The 26,879-nt window shown below is 35.8% G+C and overlaps 3 protein-coding genes across 3 annotated transcripts; 2 read left to right on the top strand and 1 right to left on the bottom strand.

The window, feature by feature from the left end:
- Nucleotides 1–71: 71 nt before the first annotated feature.
- Nucleotides 72–4,848, bottom strand: LOC130647789 (uncharacterized). The gene is made up of 3 exons (XM_057453759.1): nucleotides 3,819–4,848; nucleotides 2,289–2,980; nucleotides 72–386 (listed from the first exon to the last, which is right to left on the bottom strand). Exons 1-3 carry the CDS (start codon nucleotides 4,738–4,740, stop codon nucleotides 204–206), a joined length of 1,797 nt encoding a protein of 598 aa, XP_057309742.1. The 5' UTR covers nucleotides 4,741–4,848; the 3' UTR covers nucleotides 72–203.
- Nucleotides 4,849–5,756: 908 nt separating this feature from the next.
- Nucleotides 5,757–23,551, top strand: LOC130647301 (uncharacterized). Its single transcript, XM_057453096.1, has 4 exons — nucleotides 5,757–6,222; nucleotides 20,161–20,199; nucleotides 20,559–20,588; nucleotides 20,755–23,551. Exons 2-4 carry the CDS (start codon nucleotides 20,172–20,174, stop codon nucleotides 21,753–21,755), a joined length of 1,059 nt encoding a protein of 352 aa, XP_057309079.1. The 5' UTR covers nucleotides 5,757–6,222; nucleotides 20,161–20,171; the 3' UTR covers nucleotides 21,756–23,551.
- Nucleotides 11,256–12,808, top strand: LOC130648122 (uncharacterized). The gene is made up of 3 exons (XM_057454153.1): nucleotides 11,256–11,386; nucleotides 11,463–12,142; nucleotides 12,477–12,808. The coding sequence occupies exons 1-3, from the start codon at nucleotides 11,256–11,258 to the stop codon at nucleotides 12,806–12,808; spliced, it is 1,143 nt and encodes a 380-aa protein (XP_057310136.1).
- Nucleotides 23,552–26,879: the final 3,328 nt, after the last annotated feature.

Genomic DNA, 26,879 nt, shown 5'->3' with positions numbered 1-26,879 from the left:
TAAATCTTTATCACACAGACACAACAATTTCTTTCTTTCTTACATTTTCTTCAACATCAAAAAGTGACTCCTAGGTGAGTAAATATATATTATAAACAATTCTCACACCTTGAATACAATTCCTACCACATCTCAATTCTTCTTTTCAAAATAGTTTTTCTAATAAGTTAATTATTATTTTGACATAACTAAAAGACTTCCTTTTACAAACTGTTTAATACGAAAGATTCAAAAGCTGCAGCCGCGCTCTCAAAAACGTGACCGACATAATGGACCCCATCAAGTGTTCCAGGTATATATGATGCAGCCATATAGTACACGTCCAAGATGGGAATGTTAGCATTACACAGTACTTCTCTTGAATAAGCGTTCCACATAATGCTTCTCTAAATGAGCAAACAGAAGAGCTATATTGTTACCTGTTTCAATTACAATCATGCATTAGGGTACTCGCTCAGGGTATCAGTGTTGAGATCTGAAAATGTTATCATAGCGTAACACTCAAACCGCAATGTATTTTTATGAATTTTTATTTGTTCTTCACGCATACGCTGCTCGTTAGAACCTCATGCTTGTCGTCACGTTTCAGAGTCTAGTCTGCCCAAAAGAAGGAATTTTGATTAGAGATGCATACTTTTACGGCCAACTTTCTTGCCTGAAGAAATGCGCATACAGTAGAAAATATCAGCCAGTTTACCTATCGTAGGTCTAAGATTGAAACGTTTGCATTCTTTTAAACACTGACAAGTGATAATCTCTTTAATAGTAGCCATCGTATGTCTGCGTGTCCCCGAAAGGCGAGTCCTGTTACGAAACACGAAATTTTAAAATATGCACCAATACCAAATGCGATACATTTTTACCGACTTTGTTTTTACCGCTCGCGCGTAATATACCAAGTATTCCATTCAATCCTGGCCTGTTCGACTTTTTTGTCTTCTGAAAACTTCATATATTTGTATTATTTGTTTTCTGTTAGTTTTCAATGCTAAGATAAATATATTGATACGTTTTTTAGCCATGTACAAATCTCGCACCAGTTTCAGGATTTTTGGCTAGAAACGAAGATTTTAAAGGCTAGCTAGCTAACTACAGCCTTACTTATTTCTATTCTGTATGGTATAAAAGCTTTTTATCCTAACTACCATTTATTTTTTATGTTGAGGCTGTGGCTATTTAGCTAGGTCCTTAGCTATTCTTTGGCTAAAAAGTGAAAGTATAAAAATGCAGTTTGGGTATAACAATATTCTTAAATAATAATTCTTATGCTTAATGCAGTTAGCTAGGTAGTTACGTCTTTTATTATTTTCCTGAAAACTTTTTGTCCAAATAAATGCCTGAGCGATTGCTTTAGCTTGATGGGTAACAACATGCTGTTCCCTGTGTTTTTATTTAAACCAAAGTTGCAAAGAAGTTTTTATGGAAAAAGATATTACGCCTATACGCCTGTTTAACTTTGTTTAACTACTAAGCGCTTAGTGTTAACAACAGACTGTTTTTTTTTTGGAAAAGGCTGTTACGCCTATACGCATGTCGACGTGGTTTACCTGTACTAAGTGGTCAGCCAACTGTGACAATTAACTCTTAACTTTTTCGGGAATCACACGTGTACAAATGTGCAGCACTGTTCACCTGGACTAACCGCTCAGTCCTGTATTAGCAATGGACTGTTTCTTGTATTTTTATTTAAACAAAGTCGATGAGAAAATTGTTTTCAAAAGGGTATTATCCCTATACGTCTATGTAACACGCTTTAACTGCACTAAACGCTTAGTCCAGTGTCACGATTAATTTTTCAACTTTCACAAAACCTTATTCCGCAAAATAAAATAATATTGCCGATTGTTCTTGCTATAATGGAGTAACAACGGTTTGTAAACTCTGTTTTTATTTCAGCTATTAAAAATATGTTACAGTCGCAACACTTTAATAGTATATGCTCTCCACTTCATTCCCGACATACTGTATACCTGTACTAAAGCGCCCACCGTGTGACACAGTTTACGGCACTTGTGGCTTAACCCGCGTTTCGACGCCAGGTCTCCCGGCTAGTGAGGATATAATAATCAAAAAAGCTTGTAGTTAAACTTAAAATTTCAACTTTAATCCGTGACAAAATAAAGCGGCAAACAGTCTCTTTTTCATTTTTAGCCCCCTCTTCCTTATCATCTTGCCTCTGAAAACATGGATAATAAGGGAAAGATTTTCCCCTTGTCATCAACCATCTCCACCTATTTCTTACACGCTAAAATGTTTTTAAAATGTTTATAAAAATACTAACTCCCTACCTGTTTCGTCAAAAACCTCCTATGATCTTCATTATACTTGTATCTTTCTCTTTCAAAAGGAGCCGTAGTGCTTTTCCAAACAATTCTTGGGAAATTTGCACTATGTTTTGTCTTTAAACTTTGAACGAGTCGGACGAAATCTTCCAACACATCTACCGCTTCATCAAAACTAATATCCATCATTAAATGCAGACCGAAATTTATCAAAACAACGCTGGATTTCTGCAACACATCAGGATGAAGGAGGACTTTCCGAATTGATTCTAAAATTATTGTTTTGTTAAAGTCTTTGTCATCGTAGATGTGTTTCGACGGAGGATTCGGGTATACCCATGTATAAGTCAGATTACAATGATACAGTTCCTTGCAAATTGGTCGACTAAGAAAAAAATCATGCAATCTAAACTGTAACGAGTCACCATGAAAGTATATAGTTGAGCGACTTGGTAATTTCTTATTCTTTGGTATTTCGGGTTTAATTTGCCTCCCGGAGGTGACGAATTCTTGGTCGTTTCTCCAATAACCACAGTGTGAATTGATTGGTTGGCATTGATTGGGACCAGAAATATCCCGTGCATAAATGTCGTCTTGGTTTTTACCTTGAAGTATTGTAAAAAGGAATGACTTTTTTTGTCCAATATATGTGTCCACACCTAATGATCCACGCTTTTGATATTTGCCTTGATCGTCACCTAAATTAGAATACCTGAAATTTTAACACACTAAAAATAAGCATTTGTGCAGAATTATTGGAACTCTCTAACTACTCACACGTTATTCTATGAACAAATTCAGGGAAATATTTTTGAAATTATTTATAGTTGCATTTATAAGGAAATTGTATTGAACGGCTTACAAACTGGCAAGCAAGTTTAACCACTATGTTCTGCTTTAAAACTTTTTTTTTGTCAAATTTTTTGTCTAAAAATTGGGCACGTACTTCGATAAAACGTTTGTGTTGCTATTTGGTCAGAAAAGTATCAACAATCGATTTAAACTAACAGATTGAAATTAGCTTGCTAACGATATGTATCTCTTTAATAATACCCGTATTCCGTCTGCCTGTTTGTGCGCGGAAAAACGTCGTGTTACGGAAACACGAAAAGCTATCTATAAAGGACGAGCGACCACGTGGGTTTTCCACGGGTAACGACTAGTCCCTTTAATAATAGCCGTCGTCTGTCTGTCTGTTTGTCCGCGAAAGCCGTGTCCCGTAACGGAAACACGAAATTTTTAAAATGCGCATCAATACCAAATGCGATGTATTTCTGTCCACTTTGTTGCAACGGGTTAATATAAAGGACGGGCGACTCCGTGGATTTTTCCACGGGCTAACGACTAGTCTATATTATAATACTCTGTCTGTCTGTCTGTCTGTCTGTCTGTCACGCAAAATGGTAACAGCAGTGACGAGACACACAAAATGCGGAAATTAAAGGATGGGCAAACCCGAAGATTTATCCACGGCCCACTGACTAGTATCTTATAAGTAAAATAAATATTTTAGGCTACAGCATACATATACCTTACCACTTTTGAACCACCACGAAGGAGGGTTTCTTAAACCATCACATAAACTCCAGATCAACTCAACCGTGACAGTATAATTACCAGGTTCTACAAAACTAAAATAACTTTCGTACGTTCCATCATTGTTGTCCTTCAAATCAACATGAAATGATGATGGACCAATCACATTCATCCACCAGAAGTCTCCACCAATGAATTTCTTTATACCGTTACTGTAGTACGTGATGATTTTTATGTAACTTTTAATTTTGGATGGTTTGGCATTGAGTAGAAATTTACTCTTTTGCACGCTTGTATGTTCGGATTTGTTATCAGATTTTAATTCCCATTTGATGTTATTGTTACATGAAACTATAATGTCCCTCCAATGCAATGTGGAGCATTTAAAAGGTGGCGTATAATCGTGGTAGTTGTTTCTTCTTAAATCAAGATTTTTGAAACCTCGAATTTTCTGTATTTTATTATCTTCTTTATTCAGAGTATCTGTTTTATCTTCTATGTTTTCTAAAATTGTTGTCTTTTCAAGGTCAGTTCCAGATTTTGTGAATTGAATTTTCTCTTTTTCCGTTCCAGTATCTTGTTTCGGCAATTCTTTTTCTATCTTTAAATCTTGTTTTGGTGGTTCGATCTTCTTTTTTTCTGCATTAGTATCATGTTTTGGTAATTCAACTTTTTCCTTCTCATTTTGTAACTGTTTATCGGGCGAAACAATTTTAAACTTGTCGTTAAAAAAATCCCTTGCTTCTGAAACTCTCTTTTCGTTTTTAACAATTCTATTTTGTTCCTCTATGTATTTTTTAGCATACTTTAGTAATACCTTCTTATATCCAGTGATATCGTTTCCAGTCATAACATGATAGATGGTATAAATCGATATAAGAAGGTAAAAAACAAAAACGCAATACTTAAGACATGTTTTCATATTCGCCACACAACCCAAATTTCAAATAAAATAAAATTTTATACTAAGGTTCCCGAACTTTCTGCCACTTTGTTTCTGTTAAATTGCAATCATTTTGTTTTGCTAAATGTGTTTGTTTCAACTAAAACCAAAGACACGTGTTTTTTTTTGTTTAAAGTTATTTTATGTTCAAGTTAACACCATTTTTTAGGACGTTGCATTTCTAACAAACACTAAACTCATTGCTTGGTTACGTATTGTTGCTTAAAATGATATCTTGATGAACCAAAAAATAATAGACCTACCATCCAAATGTCGCCGAATCTGGGGAAACAAAAGTCATTATAACTAAAAATTTGTACACGTTTGCAAAAAGAGGCATAAAATTCTTCGCTATTGTTTTTAAAACTGGCTACAACATCTTTAATAAAATCAAAGGTGTATCTAGCATCATCTAGTGTCGGCTTTTAAAACATCAAAAAACACTTTCTCGTTTCTTCACTATAGCACTCATCTAGGGCTAGCTTGGAAGCACATTCTCCGATGTATTTCTTCAAGTATAGAGGATGTAATTTATTTTCAGGCACTTGGTGATGAGGTTCAGCCACAGAAGTAGGGCCATGCTTGCTATTTTTATTTCTGGTTAAACCTCTTGATGTCTTGAATATTTTTTCGCACTGATAAAATTTAAAAACACTCTTCTATGGAATCAGCAACAACCTAATCAACAATATCTGTTATAGGAACAGATAATTCTTTATCTTACTCTAAAAGGTTGTCTTCGATAGCTGCAAGAATAGCATCGAAGTCATCACCATAAATAAAAGCGTCTGTTTCAGCCATCTTGTTCAAAATACGTCCCTGGTTGCTCCAGCCACCCCAATAATCTCATCATTGCGCCGTAAAACAAAACAAACGTAAATAAACGGACCGGGTACCCAGACTATCTCTTTCTTATGACTATGATTTCTACAAGATGGGAGAAATACAAGAAAAGATTTATTAATTTGTGTGTAGCACCTAATATTACAGACGATAAGCAAAAACTTGCTCTGCTACTTAATTATATCGGAGAAGAAGCGTACGACATTTATGACAATTTGCTAGTGCGAGATAGCGACGAGACATTGAATAACGCCATAGATATCTTTGATAAACATTTTAACCCAAAAAGAAAACGTCGAATACGAAGTATATTTATTCAGAAACCTGAAGCTAATTGAAGTAGAAACCATCCACCAATTTTACGTTAGGATGAAACAACAAGCTAACAGATGTGACCTTAACACAAGAATAGAACAAGAAATTAAACAACAATTAATTTCATCGACATGTAATAACAACTACAAAAATACGCCTTAAGAACACAGAGTTAACTTTGCAAGACTTCTTAACGTATGCGAACTCTTTAGAAGATGCTGAACACAGATGACGTTGACAATACAAACAAGCATGAAGAAGAAGTTAATGAATTGAGAAGAAACTTATAATAATCTAGCTTCGGTAAGAGTAAAACGAGTAGAAGAGGAAGTAGTAGCCATACGTATAATAAAACATGTTTTCGGTGGGGTGGTACGTTCCCACACACAAAGCCCTGACCAGCTAAAGGCAAAAAATGTCTTAACTGCAACAAAATCGGATGCTTTGCGAGATATTGTAGAAGTTCTGGGGTTAAACGACGACAGGGGAAAGGTTCGGTTAACAATATGGCTACTTCCGAATCTTCCGACTCAAACTCGGAATGTGGTAATACACACCATCTTTTTTCACTAACTCATGAACACGTTTAAGTAATTAAGTAATTCATCGCTTAAAGAGAAATTGTCAACATGTAGTGAAGATGCAAACAGTAGTAAACTCGATTAGTCAGCTTAACATTAAAGTTAACATAGAGGGAGTTACCGTCAAGGCCTTAATAGACACGGGCTCGTCATTTAATTAAGGGGCGGATACAGGTTTAAAAAGTCCTTAGTCAAAATTTTTCGTGAAGCCAAATATTTTTTGTCGCAAATGCCCCAATTATCATTTTTAATGTATAATAAATCAGACACCTATTTCATAATAATAAATTGAAAGAAAAAACAACAGAAATCTAGCTACTTTTTCATAGCAGCTGGTGTTCCAAAATAATGTTTTTCGAAAACTTGAAGGGTTACATTAATAACCCATAAAAATCTTCTTTCTTCTTTCTTGCGCATCACGTAATGTAGAAAACCATGGACAAACTGAATCTAACATGAAATGGGTCAAATTAAGCCAATTGTCAAAACCGGCCAATGGGATAATGAATGAATCTATCAAAACTGACATCTAAACATCAGTATACCGGGTTGACATGATAACAAAGAATTATATAAAAACAAATTTAAAAAAATGAATGTGCAAGAACTATTTCAGTAACATATATATAAAAAAACAAAGCATATAAAAAACAAGGCTCAAAAAGTAAATTTATAAACTGAAAGGACTCTTGCTGAAAAGTCAGCATTAAGATATAAATCAGGGGTTGTGCTCAAAGCATCGTAATAAATGTATGTTATAAAATAGGAGTTAGGACTTCAGAAAATCCAAAGATTAGAAACTTTTAGGGTGAACCTAAGATGCTAAGTGTATAATTACCAACTTAAAAGTAAGACTTATCAAAAGATGAGTAAGTAAAAGTAAGTATGGGTAAGTAAGGATAAAGTAAATTGTTTAAATATGTATTAAGTTTTAGCACAGTTTAATAGTAAATTAAAATTAACTGTAATCTTCTAGGATCTCGGTCAAAAATATTAAGTACATCATCTACCTTTGGAATAATTTCTTGATGAATGTACATTAAAGAAAGGCCATTAAGACGATTTTCTGTCATGGTACTACGGCAATAATCTTTTAATCGTCTCAATGATGAAAAGCTTCTTTCACATTCACATGAAGTGATAGGGATGGTAGCAAGAATGCGAATAACAACACTGATATTAGTAAAAAGAGACAGGTTTATTGACTTTAAAGTTTGAGCAATTGTTTCAGGTCTTGTACCCTGATAATCCAAAGCAAACTTTTCCCACAGCTCTAACTAGACTCTAGAGCAAGAGGATTTGGCATGTCAGATTTGTAAAAATCTACAAACCTTTTGAATTTACTCTTCCAATCTTTGTTGGAGTAAACCATTGAAACTACTTTGGCTGGTACAATGCACAATCCATTATACACTACATAGTTTTCAAAATCAAACGTCGAGTTAAGTTCACTGTTTAAATGGTCCAAGATTGGTATGGTTAAGGCTTTTTTATAATAATCCTTTGGATTGATAGCAGGTTGGTTGTCTCTTAATGTTTGCCTTCTGATTACCCCGTTTCATTTTCTCCTCAACTCCTACACTTTCCGCAACATCTATTACCTCCTTGTAGCACGAGTTGTAAAAAAAAACTACATTGTTCCTGCAACTCATAGTTATTAATTTTGTCCTTGTTCAAAAATAGAGTAAAAAAAAGGATGCGTAGAATAAAATTCAGCATGAATAAACAACTCTAAAGAAGTAAGTAACCTTAAATCATGGCACAATGAATTGTCACCTGACAACATTAATGATACCGAGCTGTATAAGCAGTTACCACTTGTTTCAGAGCTAAAATAAGAAAAACAAAGCCAATCTGAGTCTTGTGCCTAGCTAGTAATACATTCACAAACATAACAACACAACTAAGCTACCATTTATATATTTGTTTAGGACACGTTTTGTAAAATAAAATTATTCTGAGAATAAAACAAAAGAATGTTTATTAAAAACAATTAAGGTCAGGCATATTAAATCTTTGACTTTTGTTTCAGTTTATGACTGAATTATTGCATTGTTATAGCTGAACAAAAACTAAATTGTAAACTTCACAGTCTATTAACAAAAAACAAAGCTTTAGGGATCAGAAAAAAGTTTAAACAAACCTACCTCAAAGCGATGAGTGTTTCCGAGTTGTTTCAAACAAACTTTGTAGGAAAGTCCAAAGGAGCTAACCTATATTTTAATACACTTCCATTCTCCAGCAGCTGCGCAAAATTTATTGTAGGCAATTTTGACAAATCACCAATGCGGGAATTTCTTTCACTACATCGACATTTCTACTTAAAAAAGCACTAGTCACCTTGTCAGACATGGTTTTTGAAGCCATGTTTAACAAGAAAGAACCTTTTTTTCACAAGGGTAATCGTATCCAGCGGACTGCTAAGTCACTAGACTGGTAATTCGAGTTATATCGTTAAGGGCGGCTACCTTTTTTTTCACTCAAATATCGTGCCGCACATACTATATATGTCACTAGTCTATGTTACAGGTTTGCTCAACTCTGTAGATTTGTATGACTTTTACCGCCGTAAGAAACACTACCGGTTAACGGACCACAGACTATATTCGTCAAAATAATCACGCACCATGCAAATTAAAACAGATACAACGCACAGACGTGGCTCTGCGGCACCCTGAACCGTTGGTCCCCTATTTCATATCAACTCCCGCCCTTCGGCGCACGTTGTTTACATAAATAAAGAACCTTACGCACTACTATACCCCTCTCGATTGACATCGTCCGTTATACAGGTAGATAATTTACCTTAGTCACTTGACGTCTTTGACGTGGTATGTATCCGCCCCTGTCATTAAATATTCTAAACAAACAAACTTTCGATCAAATAAAAATATCTCCGGGGGAGCGTTAAAGCTAAAAAATCATGCATCAAAGTTAAAACATATGGCGCAAGTGAGCAATCATTAAAAATTAAGGCACTGTTAGTCGAAAACAAAAGAAGAATTTTTTTAACAACTGACTTTTACCTTTTACGTAATAGACACCATCCATAGAATACGATGGCCCCTATGGCTCACCTCTCTTCCAAATCAAAATCACTTCTCTTCTATATAACGAAACACTTCTCTTCTGTATTTCGACACTTCACTTCAGTATTTTGACACTTCTCTTCTGCACTTAACACTTCTGTGCATGTGGCTCTTTACAACTTGAATTCTAAAATCTGGTCCGCAATTTTACATCATTGGTCCGTAGTTTTAATCTTTTGTGAGGTTTATTACACGGGACAAGTCCCCTCGCCATGTGACATATTTTTTCAACAAGAATAAGGTCTGATGATGGTACTGAAAACTGTATTTTGGAAGCTGTTGAGATTGCATTAAGATCTCAGCATAATGACGAATATGCTGGCACTGGCAGTTTTATTGTTGGTACATCAACAGCTAATCAAAGAATCGAATCTTTTTGGTCACAATTTTCAAAAGACAGACCAAGTTGGTGGAGGTTATTTTTTAGAGAACTTGCAGACTTAGGATTTTTAGACGCTGGTGATACACTCATTGCTGAATGTGTACGCTACTGCTTTATGGTTTTGATCAGAAAGAACCTTAATGAATTTGCGATTCGTTGGAATCAACATCTGTTAGCACCAAGCAAAGGTGCTACTGCTCCCCGTGGAAGGTCTGATACATTGTACTTTGTTCCAGAATTATATGGTTGCGAGTCTTTTATAAAAACTTTAGATATTAATGAGCTAGAAAAATTTAGCCAACTATCTGTACCAGATCACGATAATGAGCCTGAATTTATTGAATTCGCGGAAACAGTTCTTTCAATAGAGGGTTTCTCCAAACTTAAGCCAGATACAGCTCATGAAACTATTGATTATTATATCGCTTTGATTTGTGCAGTCAAAAGATATATGTAATACAACACCTGTAACAATGTAAAATGCTTGGATTTTAGAAATATATATCTTGTTTTTTGAAAACCACGAGTTCTTTCCCGGCAAACATCACAATGTTTATTGCTGCAAAAAAAATATCTTGGTTTTTGTAAACCACGAGTTCTGTTCCTAACAGACATCACAATTAATGTTTATTCCCGGATAAAGTAGGGTCAATTCTAAGATCTGGATAAATTCATATATTAAGGACCAGATTCAGTCTGGGAAATTTTCGAGCTTATGGAAGAGTAGTGTTTCGCACTTGGAGAGAAGTGTTTCGCACTTGGAAGAGAAGTGTTTCGAACGGAAGAGAACTTTGGGTATCAAAGTAGAGAAGTTTTTTATACAGAAGAGAAGTGTTTTTATACAGAAGAGAAGTGTTGTTATACAGAAGAGAAGTATTTTGACTAAGAAGAGAAATGTTTTTATTGAGAAGAGAAGTGAGCCATAGGGGCCATCGTAATAGAAACTTATTGAATGGCGCAACAGCAATAGCTTTTAACTTAATAACAATGCCCAAAAAGAAAACACCAACAATAGCCACGTGCCCACCAACTTTGAAAGAAGAGGTTGGGAAAATTGGAAAGTTTACCAACTTAAGAATAAAATTACATATTAATGAGAAAATTTCCCCAGTAGCCCAGCCGGAACGACGCATACCGTTCGCTCTCAGAGAGAAAGTACAGAAAGAAATAGAAAGGTTAGAGGATTTAGATATAATAGAAGACGTATCAGGTCAACCAACGCCTTGATTAAATCCTCTTGTCGTTCTACCAAAAGGAAAAAATGATTTGCGCATTTGCTTAGATATGCGTAGCGCCAACAAGGCTATAACTAGGACACGGTACCTCACTCCAACCGTCGAAGATCTGTTAGTAAAATTGAAAGGAGCGAAAAAGTTTTCGAAATTAGATCTAAATGCTGCATTCCATCAACTCGAGTTAGACGAATCATGTAGATATATATTACAGCGTTCAGAACAGAAAACAATATATACGCTTAATATTCGGGGCTAGAAGTGCGGCAGAAGAGTTGCAACACACATTGGGAACACTGCTTTCCGACATACCATGTGCTCTCAACATTGCTGATGACATTTTGATTTTCGTAAAAAACACGAAGAATAACGATAAAATTCTGACTACCGTGTTTAAACGCCTCGCTGAGAAATGGCTGATATTAAATTTACCAAAATGTATTTTCGATAAGCCTACAAATGAATTCTACGGATACGAATTTTTTAGCGAAGGGATGAAGCAACATCTGAAAATCTGCTTATCCGCTAAATCATGTATTGAGTATTTCGACGAAAAGAAAGAGCTCGTACTTTTTTTCGATGCCAGCCCTGTTTGCATCTCATCGATCTTACTGCAAAAAACGAAAGGGAAAAATGACGTTAGTGTGATAACCTATTCATCAAGAGCGTTGAGCGAAACGGAAATGAGGTACTCACAAATAGAGCGGGAGTGCCTTAGTGCAACATATGCATGTGAACGAAACCGACTATACTTATTTGGACGACCTTTCACAATTATCAATGACAACAAATCATTAGTGACCATCTTAAACAACCCCAAAGCGAACCCACCTGCACGAATTGAACGAATGGTCTTACGTCTACAAGAATACACCTTCAACGCCGATTACGTTACTTCACAGGACAATATATCTGACTATTTAAGTAGACACCCGGGACGTATGTCAATAAACGAACGACTTAACAAACTACATAGAAGAACACGTTAACTTTATTCCCACAAACGCTAGCCCAATCGCAATTACAATGGAAGAAATCAAAATCGCCACAAGAGCCAACCCTATCTTACAGAAAGTCATACATCATATCAATGCTCGCTCCTAGTATAAATTAGACCAAATGTTGGATACTGAAGAAGTACGATCTCTGAAACAATACAGAAAAATCAAAGATACACTGACTGTGAACTCAGAGCAGAGCTTAATCCTTAAAGACAATCGCATAGTGTTACCAAGATGTTAACAGAACCTTGCCATTAAACTTTCACATCAAGGTCACCAGGGCTTATCAAAGACCAAAGTCCTACTGCGTATCAAAATATTTTTCTTTGGCATGGACAGCCCAGTAGCCCAGGAAATAGATTGTTGTATACCTTGTCAAGCAGTCTCCAAGAAAACACGTTATGTGCCTTTACAGACAACACAGATTCCACCAAAAGTTTGGCAAACCATAAACATGGACTACCTAGGACCATTTCCGGACGGAAAGTATGCACTAGCAATGATCGATCAACGTTCGAGATACCCGCTTGTATCAATCACACCAAGTACATCTGCAAAAAATCTCATCTCAATTCTAAACACAGCCTTTACAAAGTTTGGTTAACCAGAAACAATAATTACTGACAATGGACCGCTTTTTCGGTCGAATGAAATCAAACAATACATGAAAATAAAAGGGATCAAACATAGAAGGGTGACCCCGTTATGGCCACAAGCTAACGGTGAAATTGAACGATTTATGCTACCTCAACGAAAATTATATGTACGGCACACGTCCAACATAAACCGTATATAGAAGAGGTTGAAGCGTTTCTCATGGCTTACCGAGTAACTCCTCACGTTGCTACAAACATACCTCCGGCAGACATGATGTTCAACCGAAAAATAGGATATTCAATTCCTGACGCTTTATGGATGAAAAACTTACTTACAACGATCAACAATCAAGAGAACGCTCGAAAATGTATCGAGACAATTGCAATCAAGCGAGACACAGAGAGTTACAAGTGGTAGATCGCGTACTCGTTAAACAAAAGAGGAAAAATAAACTTACACCGCCATATAACCCAATTCTATACCGAATTACACAAGAGGTACGATGATCAGCGCCCTGAATCAAAGGACAAAGTGCCAACTTTCCCGAAATATATCGGATTTTAAGAAAATCCTGGAGGAAGCCAAGGAACGACCGACTGATATTGACTTTGAAGAGGAGGAAGAAGATGAAGGAAGCTATGGCGGCGACTGCACTGACCTTGAAGTCGAACAACCCCAAACGATTCCACCATTACAACAACAAGAACATACGACGACCAAGAAAGTTTCTCGGAAAACGTATCCGCGACGTATCAGGCGACCGCCAAGCAAATGGAGAAAGTAGTAGACTACACATAGAACCAGAGACATGTAAATAGACAGACTAGCAAACTTTGAACTCTTACAAAATTTGTTTCTGTTTCTGTTTTTGGTTTTGTTACTGGGAGATATCCCAGTTTTGAAATGAGCGGCGCTAACGCTATAACTCGGGAATATCCTACTCGTTTGCGATCGTGCCATGCGTTCGCTTCAATCACGCAGCTTTGAAATCATTTTTAACTACTTTCACACATACCCAGATACCACTTCAAACAAGCGTACTCAATTTTAACATTGGAGGTTCGGCCAAGTAATTTTTAAAGATGCTATCATTTTTTTGGCATATTCGGCAAAATTTGCAGATTTCTTTCGTCGGATATTAGCTTGTCTGTTGGCCATGGGTTGGAATGATATGGTAACTACTTTAAAACCGCATGCTCCATCGTCCAGACCTCCCGGCTGGAAATCAGTTCAAGAAGGCGACAAGTAAACAACCAGGAAACGTATGTTCATATTTATAATTCTGTTGTTCGTACATATTTTCTATTTTGTTTATTTTGCGGAGATTAGAAGAACGGGTGCTGATGCATACCGATCTATCTCTGCCCTCTCAGCAATATCAAACATTACTTAAAATATACTCAACTCGAACTTTCAAAACCTTGAACTTTCGTGAACTTTCAAAATGCAAACACAGGGTAGCTCTCCGGTGAACAGCTCTCACGCTTTCATTCACTCCGTACGTGCTTCTTTTTACCAAGGTCATACTAAATTTGGAATCACTCGAGGAATTCAGTGTTCATGTATATCCCTATTTGCAATTTGTTTTTCCAAGTTCAAGCGTATCAACATCTGGAATTCAAATGACTTGGAATACGTCATTGAACAGGGTGATGCACTTTACAAGTCCATGAATGCTTCATCATTTTCATCAACCCCGGACCTTCCCAGGACTGTCTGCGTCCACAATGCTGTAGTAGAACTTGATTTCAACTATGACAGGTTTGGAACACTGACCAGGACTAATGATACATTGAATGACTTGATAACACTTTTATGTTCAGACCAAGATCACGATGGTAAAATATTCATTTGTGAAGGTTACTGTATATCATTATTTAATGCACGTTGTAATCCATTCAGGGCTATTTTAGTTGATTCTCATAGCCGTGATAGTAAAGGAGAACGGATGGATGGAACGTCAATCATCTTACATTTTTCTAGTTTGCAAGATCTGGCATCCTAAAGCATGTTTACTTAATATTACCCAAAAAGGTTCTAGTTCCATATGAAATTCAGTTTGTCAAAGTTTCATCAGAACTCACTGAGCCTGTTCGTCTTTTTGTACTGAATCGTCGTAAATCACAGAATCAGCAGCAAAAACGAAAAACACAACAACGGCAGCGGTTTTCTCATTTCAGTGCCAAAAAATTGACAGCACAAACTACTGTACATAACAAATCATATAACAATCATTCGTCAAGTGATCTTGAGAAAGCTGTTCTCAAATTCAGATCAAAAATATGTGAAGGACCTATTCATATTTGTTGCATATGTAACAGGTGTTTATACAGAAAATCTGTAATAATTTACGATATTCAAAAGTATGAAGCTACTTTTGCTAATTTAATAGATACAAATATTCCCAGTTCTGATGGTAAGAAATATATATGCTACACATGTTCAGCTAAGTTGAAGAAAAGTGAACTGCCATGTCAAGCTGTACACAACTCTCTCCATTTAAATGACATAATCTGAAATGCCTAAACAGGCTTGAAACAGCGCTTATTTCAAAACGTCTTCTGTTTAAAAAAGTTGTCATCATGTCTAAAGGTCAGTTTCCCAAGATGAAAGGAGCAGTCTGCAACATTCCAATAGATACTGTTGATATATCCAATATTTTACCACGTCATTCAAGTGCAAATGGTCTCATTCTTGTCAAATTAAAAAAGAAACTGCAATTTAAGGGTCATGTATATTTTCAAACAGTCTCCCCCGAAAAAGTCCAGTCAGCTCTATTATATCTGAAATTGAATAACCCTTTGTACAACGACATTGATATTGATGTCAGCCAAATTCAACAGGACTTGATTAACTTTGATGAAGATGAAGAAATTTCAATTGAAGTTGAGACTGATCAGGACAATCTAGAGGAAACTGCAGAATGCCCTTATTCAGAGCACAGCCAATCAGCTACTGAAAGTTTCACCCTTCCTTTGCATACCCAAGAAGATGTATTTGAACTTGCACCTGGTGAAGGTAAATCACCGACTAGCATACTCAATGATCAAACTTGCGAAGAGCTTGCATTTCCTCAGCTTTTCAGCGATGGAAAATTTGGGTATACGTATAAAAGAGAAGTCAAATTAAGTCCATCGAAATATTTCAACCAAAGATTGTTGAATTTCAAGCAAATGTTCTCTTCTGTTACAGATTATATATTCTTTGCCCAGTTTTTATTACAGCAGTTGAGCTTGACATCTCAAATCAACATTGCTATGAAAAAAGTAAATGGCAACACAATCACTGCTGGAATGCTTGGCAATTATAAGGAAGCCTTGAAATCTTTCGTATCAACTGACCAAGGGTACACATTCATGAATTATATCAAAGGTACTCCAGCTTATTGGAAGCGATTCCAACTTGAAGTGTTAGCTATGATCCGGCAGCTTGGTTGTCCAACTTTCTTTTTGACTTTGTCTTGTGCGGATTTGCATTGGAAAGAATTGATCTCAATAATTTCTGAACTCAATGATTTGAATCTAACGGAAGAATTTATATCTAATTTAAGTTATTTTGAAAGAAGTAAAATTCTAAACAGCAACCCTGTGCTTTTAGCTCGACACTTTCAGTACAGAATTGAAGTATTGTTTGCAGAAATCATAATGATTCCAACTGGTCCACTTGGCAAAGTCTTATACTATGCGCTGAGAGTCGAATTCCAGTTCAGGGGTTCTTCGCACATACATTCTTTTTTATGGATTTTAAATCCACCAAAATTAGATCCAAATAATATCACTGAATATATTGAATTTTTGGATGCTGTGATCCAAGCTTATATCCCTGATGTAGAACATTTTCCAGAATTGAATTGTCTAGTAAGGAAATACCAGATTCATCAGTATTCAAAATCCTGCCGAAAATATAAAAACATTCCGTGTCGTTATTCTTTTGGAAAGTATTTTTCAGAAAAAACTATTGTTGCGAAACCGTTGCCAGAGGATATGGAAATGATCCAAAAAACTGAAATACTAGAAAGAAGAAATTCTATCCTTACGAAAGTGAAAAATTTTATAGATGAGTACTTGAATCCGAACAAGTCTAAATTTATAAATAATGCAACTATTTCTGATATACTTGAAAGGATTGGTGTAAATGAGGAGCAATATTATGAAGCTTTGAACATTTCATCAACAGATGACTATGAAATTCACATGAAAAGGCCACCACATTCCTGTTTCGTTAATAACTATAATCCCACCATTCTTAAAGCGTGGCAAGCAAATATGGACTTACAACCTGTGCACAATTACTATAAAGCAGTATCATATATGTGTGCGTATTTCTCTAAAAGTGAATCTGAATCTTCCAGTGCATTGAAACAAGCTTCTCAAGAAATTAAAGATCAGAAGCTTGGTGTCAAGCAAGCAATGTACAGAATTGCATCTGCTTTTTCATGTTCTCGACAAGTATCTGTTCAAGAAGCAGTTTACCTCTGTTTACCTGAGTTATGGCTTCGGAAATGTTTCCCTAAAACAACTTATGTTAATTCAGGTTTGCCTTCAGACCGTATCAGAATATATAAATCAGAGGAAGAAATAAAAGAGCTTAGTTCCGATAGTACTGATGTATTTAAGCGAAGTTTGTGTGATAGATACATTGACAGGCCAAATACCACTTTTTGCAAAGGGAGATATGCACAAGTTGATTCCATGTGTCTTGCATTGTTTGCAGCATACTACTATGTTGATTACAAAATTGATGAAAATGATTCACAACCAGACATCCTTACTGAGGATGCTAGTCAACTTAACCATGACTGTCATGTACAACTTCCACCTAAAATCACACTCATGTCATCGAAAGACACAATGAAATGTCGTAAAATTAGACAAGTTTTGAGATACCATATTCCAAATGAAAAGTTATTCCCTGAAAAGTATGCACATCACCTGCTATATATGTTTTACCCTTTTAGAAGTGAAAATGAATTAATGCTGGATAATAGCTATTGTAGCAAGTTAACCTCTCCGGGTATTCTCGCTATTGTTGAACAAAGTATACTGACTTTTGAACCAGATAAAGAAAAAATCGACTCTGCAATGTACAAGGTTATATCAGAAATGAATGACTTGCAAAGTACCCAGAATGACATTCCTGACAATTCTACCTTTCAAAATGATGAGGAAGACATGCCGTTGTCTGTGAATCAACTTTTTGATATTAGTTTAATAACCTCTCAAGCTGCCAATGTCAGTGATGAACACTTGTATTTCATGATTCATTCCCTGAACTCATTGCAACACAAGGTTTTCCTGGAATGTTATTCGTGGGCTAAACAATTTGTGAAAAATAAATTAGCCATGAAAAATGTTAAAATTGAACCAGTTCGATTGTTCATCACATGTGGAGCTGGTACAGGAAAGTCACATTTGGTCCGCGCAATTCATCAAGCATGGGAAAAACTCTTTAACATAGTCTCTAATGATATTGAGAAGATCAAAGTTTTACTCATAGCTCCAACAGGTGTTGCAGCAATTAATATCAATGGCACAACAATAAATTCTGCCTTAGGCATTCCACCATGCCAGTCAATAAAAAATCCACCCTACGTAACAAATATTCACAATTATTTGCTGTAATAATTGATGAAATTTCAATGGTGTCCAATATACGACTGCTACAAATTCATCAACGTCTTTGTGAGATATTTGCATGTCCTGTTCATATCCCATTTGCGAACCCTAGTGTAATTGTTGTCGGTGACCTGCTCCAACTGCCACCAATTCGTCAACCTTTTGTTTTTATGCCATTTAAAAATGAGTTCTTGAATTTGTGTCATCCATGGAAACAATTTTCTTGTTGCGAGTTGAATGAATGCATGAGACAGCAAGGTGATACAAAACTTATTGATTTGCTCAACAGTATACGCATTGGTTCAACCGATGATGATCACATTGAGTTACTTAAATCACGGTCAGTAGAAAACCTAGCAATACCGGACGATGCAGTTTATTTATTTGCTGAAAATGCACCGAAAGATGAAGTCAATCAACAAAAGTTTGATCTTCTCCCATCTTTAGAAATAACAATAATAGCACATGACAAACTTCCTAACCATGTTTCTGAAAATAAGATTGACAGAGCACTCAATTGTTCCACAAGCGAAGCTGGTGGGTTGTCAAGGTATTTGAAGGTGAAAAGTCATGCCAGAGTAATGTTAACAACTAACATTGATATAGAAGATCGTCTTATCAACGGTCAAATTGGAATGATTGTTGATTTCAAATACTCTACCGCCAATAACGTTGACATAATATTTGTTAAATTTGATGATCCTTTAGCAGGACTGAAAAAAAAGACGCAAAAATGTTTTGCTCTAAAGAATGGTTTAGTACCCATTATTAGAACTGAAGCAAAAATTCCAATTAATAAAAACTTTTCAAGTTGTATACTCCGCTCACAATTTCCATTAACTTTGGCTTATAGCTGTACCATTAACAAAGTCCAGGGTTTGACTTTACCAAATATTGTATTCTCCTTCCAGTTGCATAAGCAAAGATCGTTCAATAAAGGCCAAGTATATGTTGCTCTCAGTCGCGTCCGCAAGCTGGACAATATTTTCCTAACCGGAACAATTTCACAAAATGCAATCAAGACTGATCTCACCACATTAGCAGAATATGAACGTCTTCGCACGGACGCCAACTTTTTTACAAAATGTGTCTTCACCAATAAATTATATAATATACAAATCTCCGTTCTTAATGTTAGATCATTGCGAAAACATTCTAAAGATATTGCCCAGGATCCCTGTCTTTCATCATCTGATGTCATTTGCTTGACAGAGACACAACTTACTTCTGATGACTCTCTTTGTCCAATCCAACAAACGTTTCCTCAATACTCCCTCACAGTTTGCAATTCTGAACACAAATATTTCAGTCTAGCGATGCTTTTCAAGTCAGATACGATCAAAATGACCTCTGAATTTAAGTTAGATGGTTTTCATTTTACAGAAATTAACAAACCCGCCTTGAATTTGTCACTGACAATACTTTTAGTGTATAAAAAAGTCTCCCAGCCTATCAATGGTTTTCTGAGAGCTATTACTTATTTGATTCAGTCTCGTAAACCAGATATAATCAGTGGAGACTTCAATATTAATATTCTTGAGGATGGAAACAGTTATTTCCTTGAACAGTTGGCCAATCTTGGATATACTCAAATCCAACACACATTTGTGGGTCATTGCTTGACCATCTCTATATCAAAAAACAATTTCTTGATGAAAGAATGATTGATTCACATATTTATAGTCTGTACTTTTCTGATCATGATGCTATTGTTTTACAATTTTGATGAAAACTTTTTTTATAGCACACTGAGCAATGGATAATCCAGGACCATCAACGCCAAGTAAGTAAATTTATGCTCAACTTATCCTTATAAATGAGTATGTTCAATTGATGCAAAAGAAAACGTTATCTTTGTCCTTTCGTTATTTTTATACTCAAAATAAATATTGTATTTCACAATGATAGTTGCTTCAAGTCTGTTTCAATGTACACGTGTGCACATAAAAAAGAACATTTTGGATTCTGGAGAACAAATTCTCCACAAACAAAAACATTTTCACCAGCGTATTGCTGGACTAACACTTCTAGGGTGTCCACGTGTCCTTCGAATCAGTACTTGGAAAGAAATTATTTCTGAAAAATATAAAATTTGTTGTATAATATGTATTTAATTTATATTTCATGTTTTAATTATTGTAGAGAAGTTTAAACAACATCAACCTAATGAAGGTTAGTTTGTTTGTTTTGTTTGTTTTTTGTGAAAGTAGCAGAATGCACAAAAAAAATTATGGACATGTAATAACAAACTTCGTCATCAATTTGTACGCTTCATGTAATTTGTCTAAAAAGCTGCAAAATCCATTACATTATATCTGTTGAAATAATTATTTTTTAGACACATCCTTGAATGCATTTGTGGTGTCATTATCGCCGTTAAAAGAATCAAAAAAACATGTCCCATACTTTGACATGGAGCTGCAGTCTGATGCTGGTTCTGAGCGTGCTGTGTGTTTTACAAAAGCAAGATATGATTTATTCAAACGTTTAAACAAATCAGATAATGAAGGTGTTTCCCTGAAACGATTCAAAAAGTCGAATAACGATATTCTGATAACAGACTACAGTCAAGTGAAAAAGATCGCAATGAACAGACAAAGACCTGAAGAATCAATACAGATATCTGAAATTGCAACATCATTAGCAGAATGTGCATTATTTCAACGTATTAACATAAAAGGAATAATTACAGCAATTTCTGAAGTTAAAACTAGTCAAAAAGATGATGGCAATGCTATACAATTCAAAACAGCTATCGTATCCGATAGCTCTGGACATGCTAATATTACAATATTCGGAGATTTAGTGAACCAGGTCAAAAATGATGAAGCTGTCTTGCTAACGCATATACAAATTGCCCGGTTCAAGAAGGACAGACTGCTTAAGACGACAGATATAACGAAACTGAAAAAAGTGACAATTGAAGAAAATATCGACACTACAATAACTAATCCATGCCAATGTAAATTTGTTACAATGAATATGTCATCCTTGGATACAAAAACAATCTGTCCGTCCTGTTCCACAGAAATACAATCATATGAAGAAATTGTGTTATGCAACAATTGTTCTAACATGTCCTCTATTGACGAATGTCAAAAAAAGAGTTCTAATGTTTTAACAGTGTTGAAAAATACATCTACTGGCGCAAAATATAATGTTTCGATCCCATTGGATATGCTCAAGATAATAGATGTTCCTGTAAGTAACAAAGTTATGTTTGTTAAGAAGCTTCTGTCTGAAACCTTAACAATAACGTTGAATATGGACAACATGACACTACAGGACTTGGAACTGTTCACCGAAAACTTGGAAGCCAGTGATACAAAAGATGAATAGGTTGACTTCCCATGACAATCTTCATGTATATATTTTTGAATAGTTTATGAACTGTCTGAAGCTATCACTACTTTTGTTCATTTTGATCATTTAGTTCACAATTTTGTTATTTTTCACGATTAGATAGATATATTTTATCATACGTCCAACATCGTTATACTACTGAAAGTTCAAACTTCAAAATCCACGTTGCTTCGGTATTTTCACACAAGCTGGTCCAGAGTTGAAAAGTTATTTCTTATCCTTTCTAGCACGTAGCCAATTTTTGGCAGCTATTGTATATATAATTCCTGTGTTCGTTCAGCTTTTGTAAATAAGACAGCTGGCCTGTCACTCTTCTATTACATTATATGTTTGCATCACAACTGACTTTCTTTCCTCTGAGTCAATTCTTCATTCAAACGATAGCTATTACCCTATTTTCGTTTAAATTTGTTACACAAAAGATCACGTGACAAATCAATTTTGACCGCTAAGCAGCCATTTTTGTTTGAGTGGAAGAATACCAGCTCGTATAACAGTCTTGTGCACGTGTAGTGTTTATTTGTTAACGAAAAACGTCAGCGACTCTGCCGTGTAGCAGTATCGCACCAAGAAATGACGTAATGTGGCTAAATCTACGGCAACGAATCAGCTAAATACACATTCCTTAACCAACTCTCCTTGCAAATTTGAACGTAGCCTATTTCATCGACCCCGAACCTGGTTGTATTCTCTTTCGTCGAATTTTCTGAGATCTCGCAAAGCTTACAGCTGCTTAGCATGCGCTTTAGTAAGCCTTGGTCTGAATGACCCAGCGTTGGTTGTTGTTCCCTGTGTCAGCCCCGGTCCGTGCTACCCTTTACTACCAAAGTTGTTAGACCATGAGACCGCAAAGAAATTGTCTATGGAAAGACTAGGCTAACTACGCTTGAGACTGGTGAAAATTGAGGGCTTTGACCAGCGTTTCCCGCTTCGCGTCAGGTTTGAGGCTTCTTCCACTACTCCGCCCCGACCGTTTTGAAAAGTAACTTCGTAATATCTCCCAGTCTGATGCCGAGCGGCTTCTTGTTCTTTTTAGGCAGAGGGGAAGATGTGATGTTGTGGACTCTACGATGGAGAGTTACTTTTAAATGGAATATGTTACGGAACCTATTTTTGTTAGAATATATCTCATAAGAAACAAAACAGACGTGTTTACAGTGACCCAGCTGATAAAGTGATTTCAATTACCACTTGTTAGAGTAGCAGATTTAGGGTAATGAAAATTCTATAACTTATGGGGTGTAATCATCCGTAGTCAGGCGCCAGACTATTAGCTATATAATGTGTTATTTTTTGCCTCATACTTTTTTGTTTCTTTCTCTTCTTATATACTTTGTTTCCCCTATCACCCTTTCCTATTATATGAGTGTATAATTTACAGCCGTGTTAATTTGCTTAAAGTTTTGTCACGCTTTTAAAAAAGTGATACATTGTTACAAAAGTTTTTATTAATTCTTTGATTATGATTCACTAGATTCTACTACTATAGCAAGATGAAATATTTTGATATGTTATTTTCTTTATGATTTGGTTCCCTTTTTTGCTCATGGCTGCTGATTCCAGTTGTGGTATATGAAAAAAGAAGAACTTGTGGATATAAAAACTTTAAGTTTAGAAAAAACATTACTTGGCTTTAAGGTTACTAAATTAACCTGACTCATAAATAAAAAATGCTGTTTTCTATGCTTGTTTTTTTGAAAGAGTCCAATATACTGTCCTAATTATTGCTTGTAGAAATTTCGTATGTTTTTTCATAGTCACAAGAAAAAAAGATGGTCTAGTTGCGTGGACCGTCGGCATTGTTTACGCGAACTATCCTCAATCAGCCTGGGACGGCCCGCTCATCCTGCACAGAAGTTCAAAATGGCGGCGCATGCAGGAGGAGACTACCTTGCAGGCGAAGATCTTGATGATTTATTTGAGTTACTTGAAGGCGGTTTTCTTGATGAAGATGTGGATTTTAATGTGGAATTAGATGCTGTGATAACGGAAGTGGAAGCTTACGAAGAAGTTGGGTATCCTTGTCAGGATTGTGATAAAATTTGTAAATCACAACGTGGCCTGACTAGACATCGCAATGTCAAACACACTACTGAAGTTACTCCTGAAATATCGACGAATGCTGGTCCTTCATTACCAAAACTTACTAAAGAAGAACAAATTTTGAAAAAGCTACACCCTTTGAAGTTGAAAGTACTTATCACGAAGAGTGCTGAGATATGCCTTGGTGATCAATGTTTACCCAAATCAACCAGGGAAGTGTTTCGTGATTTCAAAGTTTCTAATGATGATGCGGTCAAACTTTGGGAAAAACTGAAGCCAATCATTGGAAAGTATAACGGTGATGCAGAAGATTTTTATGCAAACTTTTATGGTCTATTGAAAGATAACTTGCTTCCATCAAAATTTGAGGACACTACTTTGAGCAATATTATTCTAACAGAACTTGCAAATCATGTTTTAATTCATCTTTCGGGTAATGATAAGGTTGTCGATTCTGTAACTGAAGCTGTAACACCTATCTCGGAGAATGAACAAAAAAGCCTGCAATATGTGGCTGGATTTATCGTTCACAAGCTTTATACAAAATTCCGTTTTTCGAAAAAGTCTCAACAAAGTGAATTCAACAAACAGGCTGTATCAATCCTACAAGCATGCAAAGTTGACTGTGATGATTCACAGACATTGATCAATATACGCGACCGTGGTGGCTTGTGGAGAGTGAACAAACAAATACAAGAACTTTTTCGAGAATGTGAAAAAATGTTTCGGTTGAAAACTTCAAATTTCAGCACAACACTAAATTGTCAAGACCTTGTTAAAAATATGCTCAAAAACTGTTCTGTACTTTCCAATTTCAAAAGTGTCTGTTATACCATTGATCCACAAGTCAGTAAAGAAGTCAGTATGAATCTTCTGGAACACATGCTTACTATGTTTACAAGAGTTCGCAGCTTTTCCTATGCTAGAGACATACGTGAAAAACATAAGGCTGCTAAAAAACTTGCAAAGAAAAGATCATTGAGAACTGAAATTAAAAAAGCCAGTAGCAGCAAAGACATGGGTCACTGATTCATCTAGTTCCGGGTATGAACTATAAAATCTGCCACAATGGCTATTTTTATAGCCACACATGTGATAAAAAACAATACACATGGCTAAAAATCACAATAAAAATTCATTCCTTTTTTTTTTTTTCTGGTTGAACTTCAGACAAAAATCAGGATCCCTCACAGTGCGATTTAGAGGTCCCGTGTGAGAAATCCTGTTACTTCATTTACGGTCAATTTAAGATATCAGGATTCCTCTGATTTTCCTGTAAATATATGCGTGAGTAATTCTGACGCGTTTTGAAAAAGTGACAACATTGCAATTTTTTCATAGCTAATAGCTTTCACAAAATAATAGATAGATGGGACATAGAAAAAATAAACATACATACTCATCCAATAACCATCTCCTAAAGTGATCCAATGATAGAACAAAGCATCTCCAGTCCCACAATATAAAGAGAACTAGATAAAATTGCCAATTAATAACATTTTTTCAAATGTGTGGCTATAAAAATAGCCGTTTTGTTGTGTGCTTCATTCAAAGTGTAGACTTTTTTCTTTTTGGTAATGGGGTGTTATCTATCATGTTGAATTTGCTACCACATCCTTGTACATTCCCAGCAATTGGTCTTACAGAAAATTGTGCTTTTATGGTATTATCATTATATCCAACGTCTCTCACCGATGGTATGTCACGTCGCGATCCAATGGCACGCTGCCTACCAAAATAATTTTCCAGATCGTCTTGACAAAACCGTTCAGAAAGAATGTACGGTACACCATGTTGTAAAAGGAATTTCACTACTTTTTTGAGAGAGTTAACTGTAATCTTAAGCCCTTCATGTGTTTGCCAGGAAATAAACATATTTGATTTGGCATTTTTTGTAAAATTATCACCACGCTCTTCAATTGACTCTTTCCATAAGGTGAAATAGGAGAGAAAACCGTCCAACCATGCAAAGCGTTCATCATCAACTGACTGATAAGGTTTTAGAAATGGTTTTCTCTTCAACTCATGTTCGACAGTGTTTTTCACATTCAAGCAGTCAAAAAAACTATCCATCATTAGACAAAATTGTGCAGTACCAGCTGCTTCAGGTGGACCAAACTGATTGAGAACTTTGCCAACAGTTTCACTGAGAACTTGAGCTGCAAGACGAACTTTCATTACTGAAAATGGTGTTAGCTGTATATGATCATTTGTTAATTTATTGACCAACTTCAAACCACTCTCGGGATCATTGTGATAGAGTTGTGTGATATGACTCCAAAGAACATAAAATCCACTATTCCACATATAACGGGTAGCTCGACCAGAACCAGAATTAAACAGACAATTGCGTGATGTTTTGATGAGATGTGGAGCATCAGCAAAAAAATAGATAAATCGACCATCATTAGCATGAATATTCTTAGTACGATAAACTACATCACTGTCATGGACACCATCTAAATGCCTATGCATTCTATAAAAGCGTCTATTTGGAGAAGCACCATCAGCTGTAGCAGAAGGTAAAGAACAGCTTTCCAAAATATAGGCATGATTTGATAGGAAGTTATTCCAGTTGTAGCAAATGTTGCAATACTATATGAAAGAGGATTAACAACACTTTTGGCAAGAAACACGAGAACATGAGTAGCAATTTCTTTGACAGATTTGAGTGTGGCAAAATTTGTATGAATATCACCAAGGTCAACAAAACCAAGTTTTTTTTGCTAGATCATTGATGATTTCATGATTAAATCTTCTTGTTGGTCGTATGTAGTTTCTATAATCACGAAGTGTTCGCAGGCTAGGAAGAACCAACATACCACTGCCAGTTTTAGGGTCATATCTGAGATCTGAATAAGCAGAAGAAGACTTTGCAGCAAGATTAAGACAGAACTTTATGATCATTGGATGATATCTGACACTGGTTGGTGATAAAGATTGGAGATATTTTTGCTGCTCCTCCCAGAACAATTTCATAAAAGGTGGTACATTTTTTTTATCACATCCACTGAATAAGGTTACAAAATCAGAGCTCATTTCAGAAGTAACATTACC

This window comes from Hydractinia symbiolongicarpus, chromosome 6, assembly GCF_029227915.1.
Source record: "Hydractinia symbiolongicarpus strain clone_291-10 chromosome 6, HSymV2.1, whole genome shotgun sequence".
NCBI lineage: Eukaryota > Metazoa > Cnidaria > Hydrozoa > Anthoathecata > Hydractiniidae > Hydractinia > Hydractinia symbiolongicarpus.
This window is presented reverse-complemented; position numbering and strand designations above follow the sequence as displayed.

Bases quoted from the DNA above. Each gene is read 5' to 3' on its own strand.
- LOC130647789 (XM_057453759.1), bottom strand. From the start codon at position 4,740: ATGAAAACATGTCTTAAGTATTGCGTTTTTGTTTTTTACCTTCTTATA. The intron at 2,981-3,818 runs GTAAGGTATATG...ATTCTAATTTAG, and splicing joins TTCGTGGTGGTTCAAAAGTG to GTGACGATCAAGGCAAATAT. The intron at 387-2,288 runs GTAGGGAGTTAG...TTGCTCATTTAG, and splicing joins GGAGGTTTTTGACGAAACAG to AGAAGCATTATGTGGAACGC.
- LOC130647301 (XM_057453096.1), top strand. From the start codon at position 20,172: ATGGATAATCCAGGACCATCAACGCCAA. The intron at 20,200-20,558 runs GTAAGTAAATTT...TAATTATTGTAG, and splicing joins TCCAGGACCATCAACGCCAA to AGAAGTTTAAACAACATCAA. The intron at 20,589-20,754 runs GTTAGTTTGTTT...ATTATTTTTTAG, and splicing joins ACAACATCAACCTAATGAAG to ACACATCCTTGAATGCATTT.
- LOC130648122 (XM_057454153.1), top strand. From the start codon at position 11,256: ATGCGTAGCGCCAACAAGGCTATAACTAGGACACGGTACCTCACTCCA. The intron at 11,387-11,462 runs GTTAGACGAATC...ATTCGGGGCTAG, and splicing joins GCTGCATTCCATCAACTCGA to AAGTGCGGCAGAAGAGTTGC. The intron at 12,143-12,476 runs GTATGTCAATAA...TTTCACATCAAG, and splicing joins TTTAAGTAGACACCCGGGAC to GTCACCAGGGCTTATCAAAG.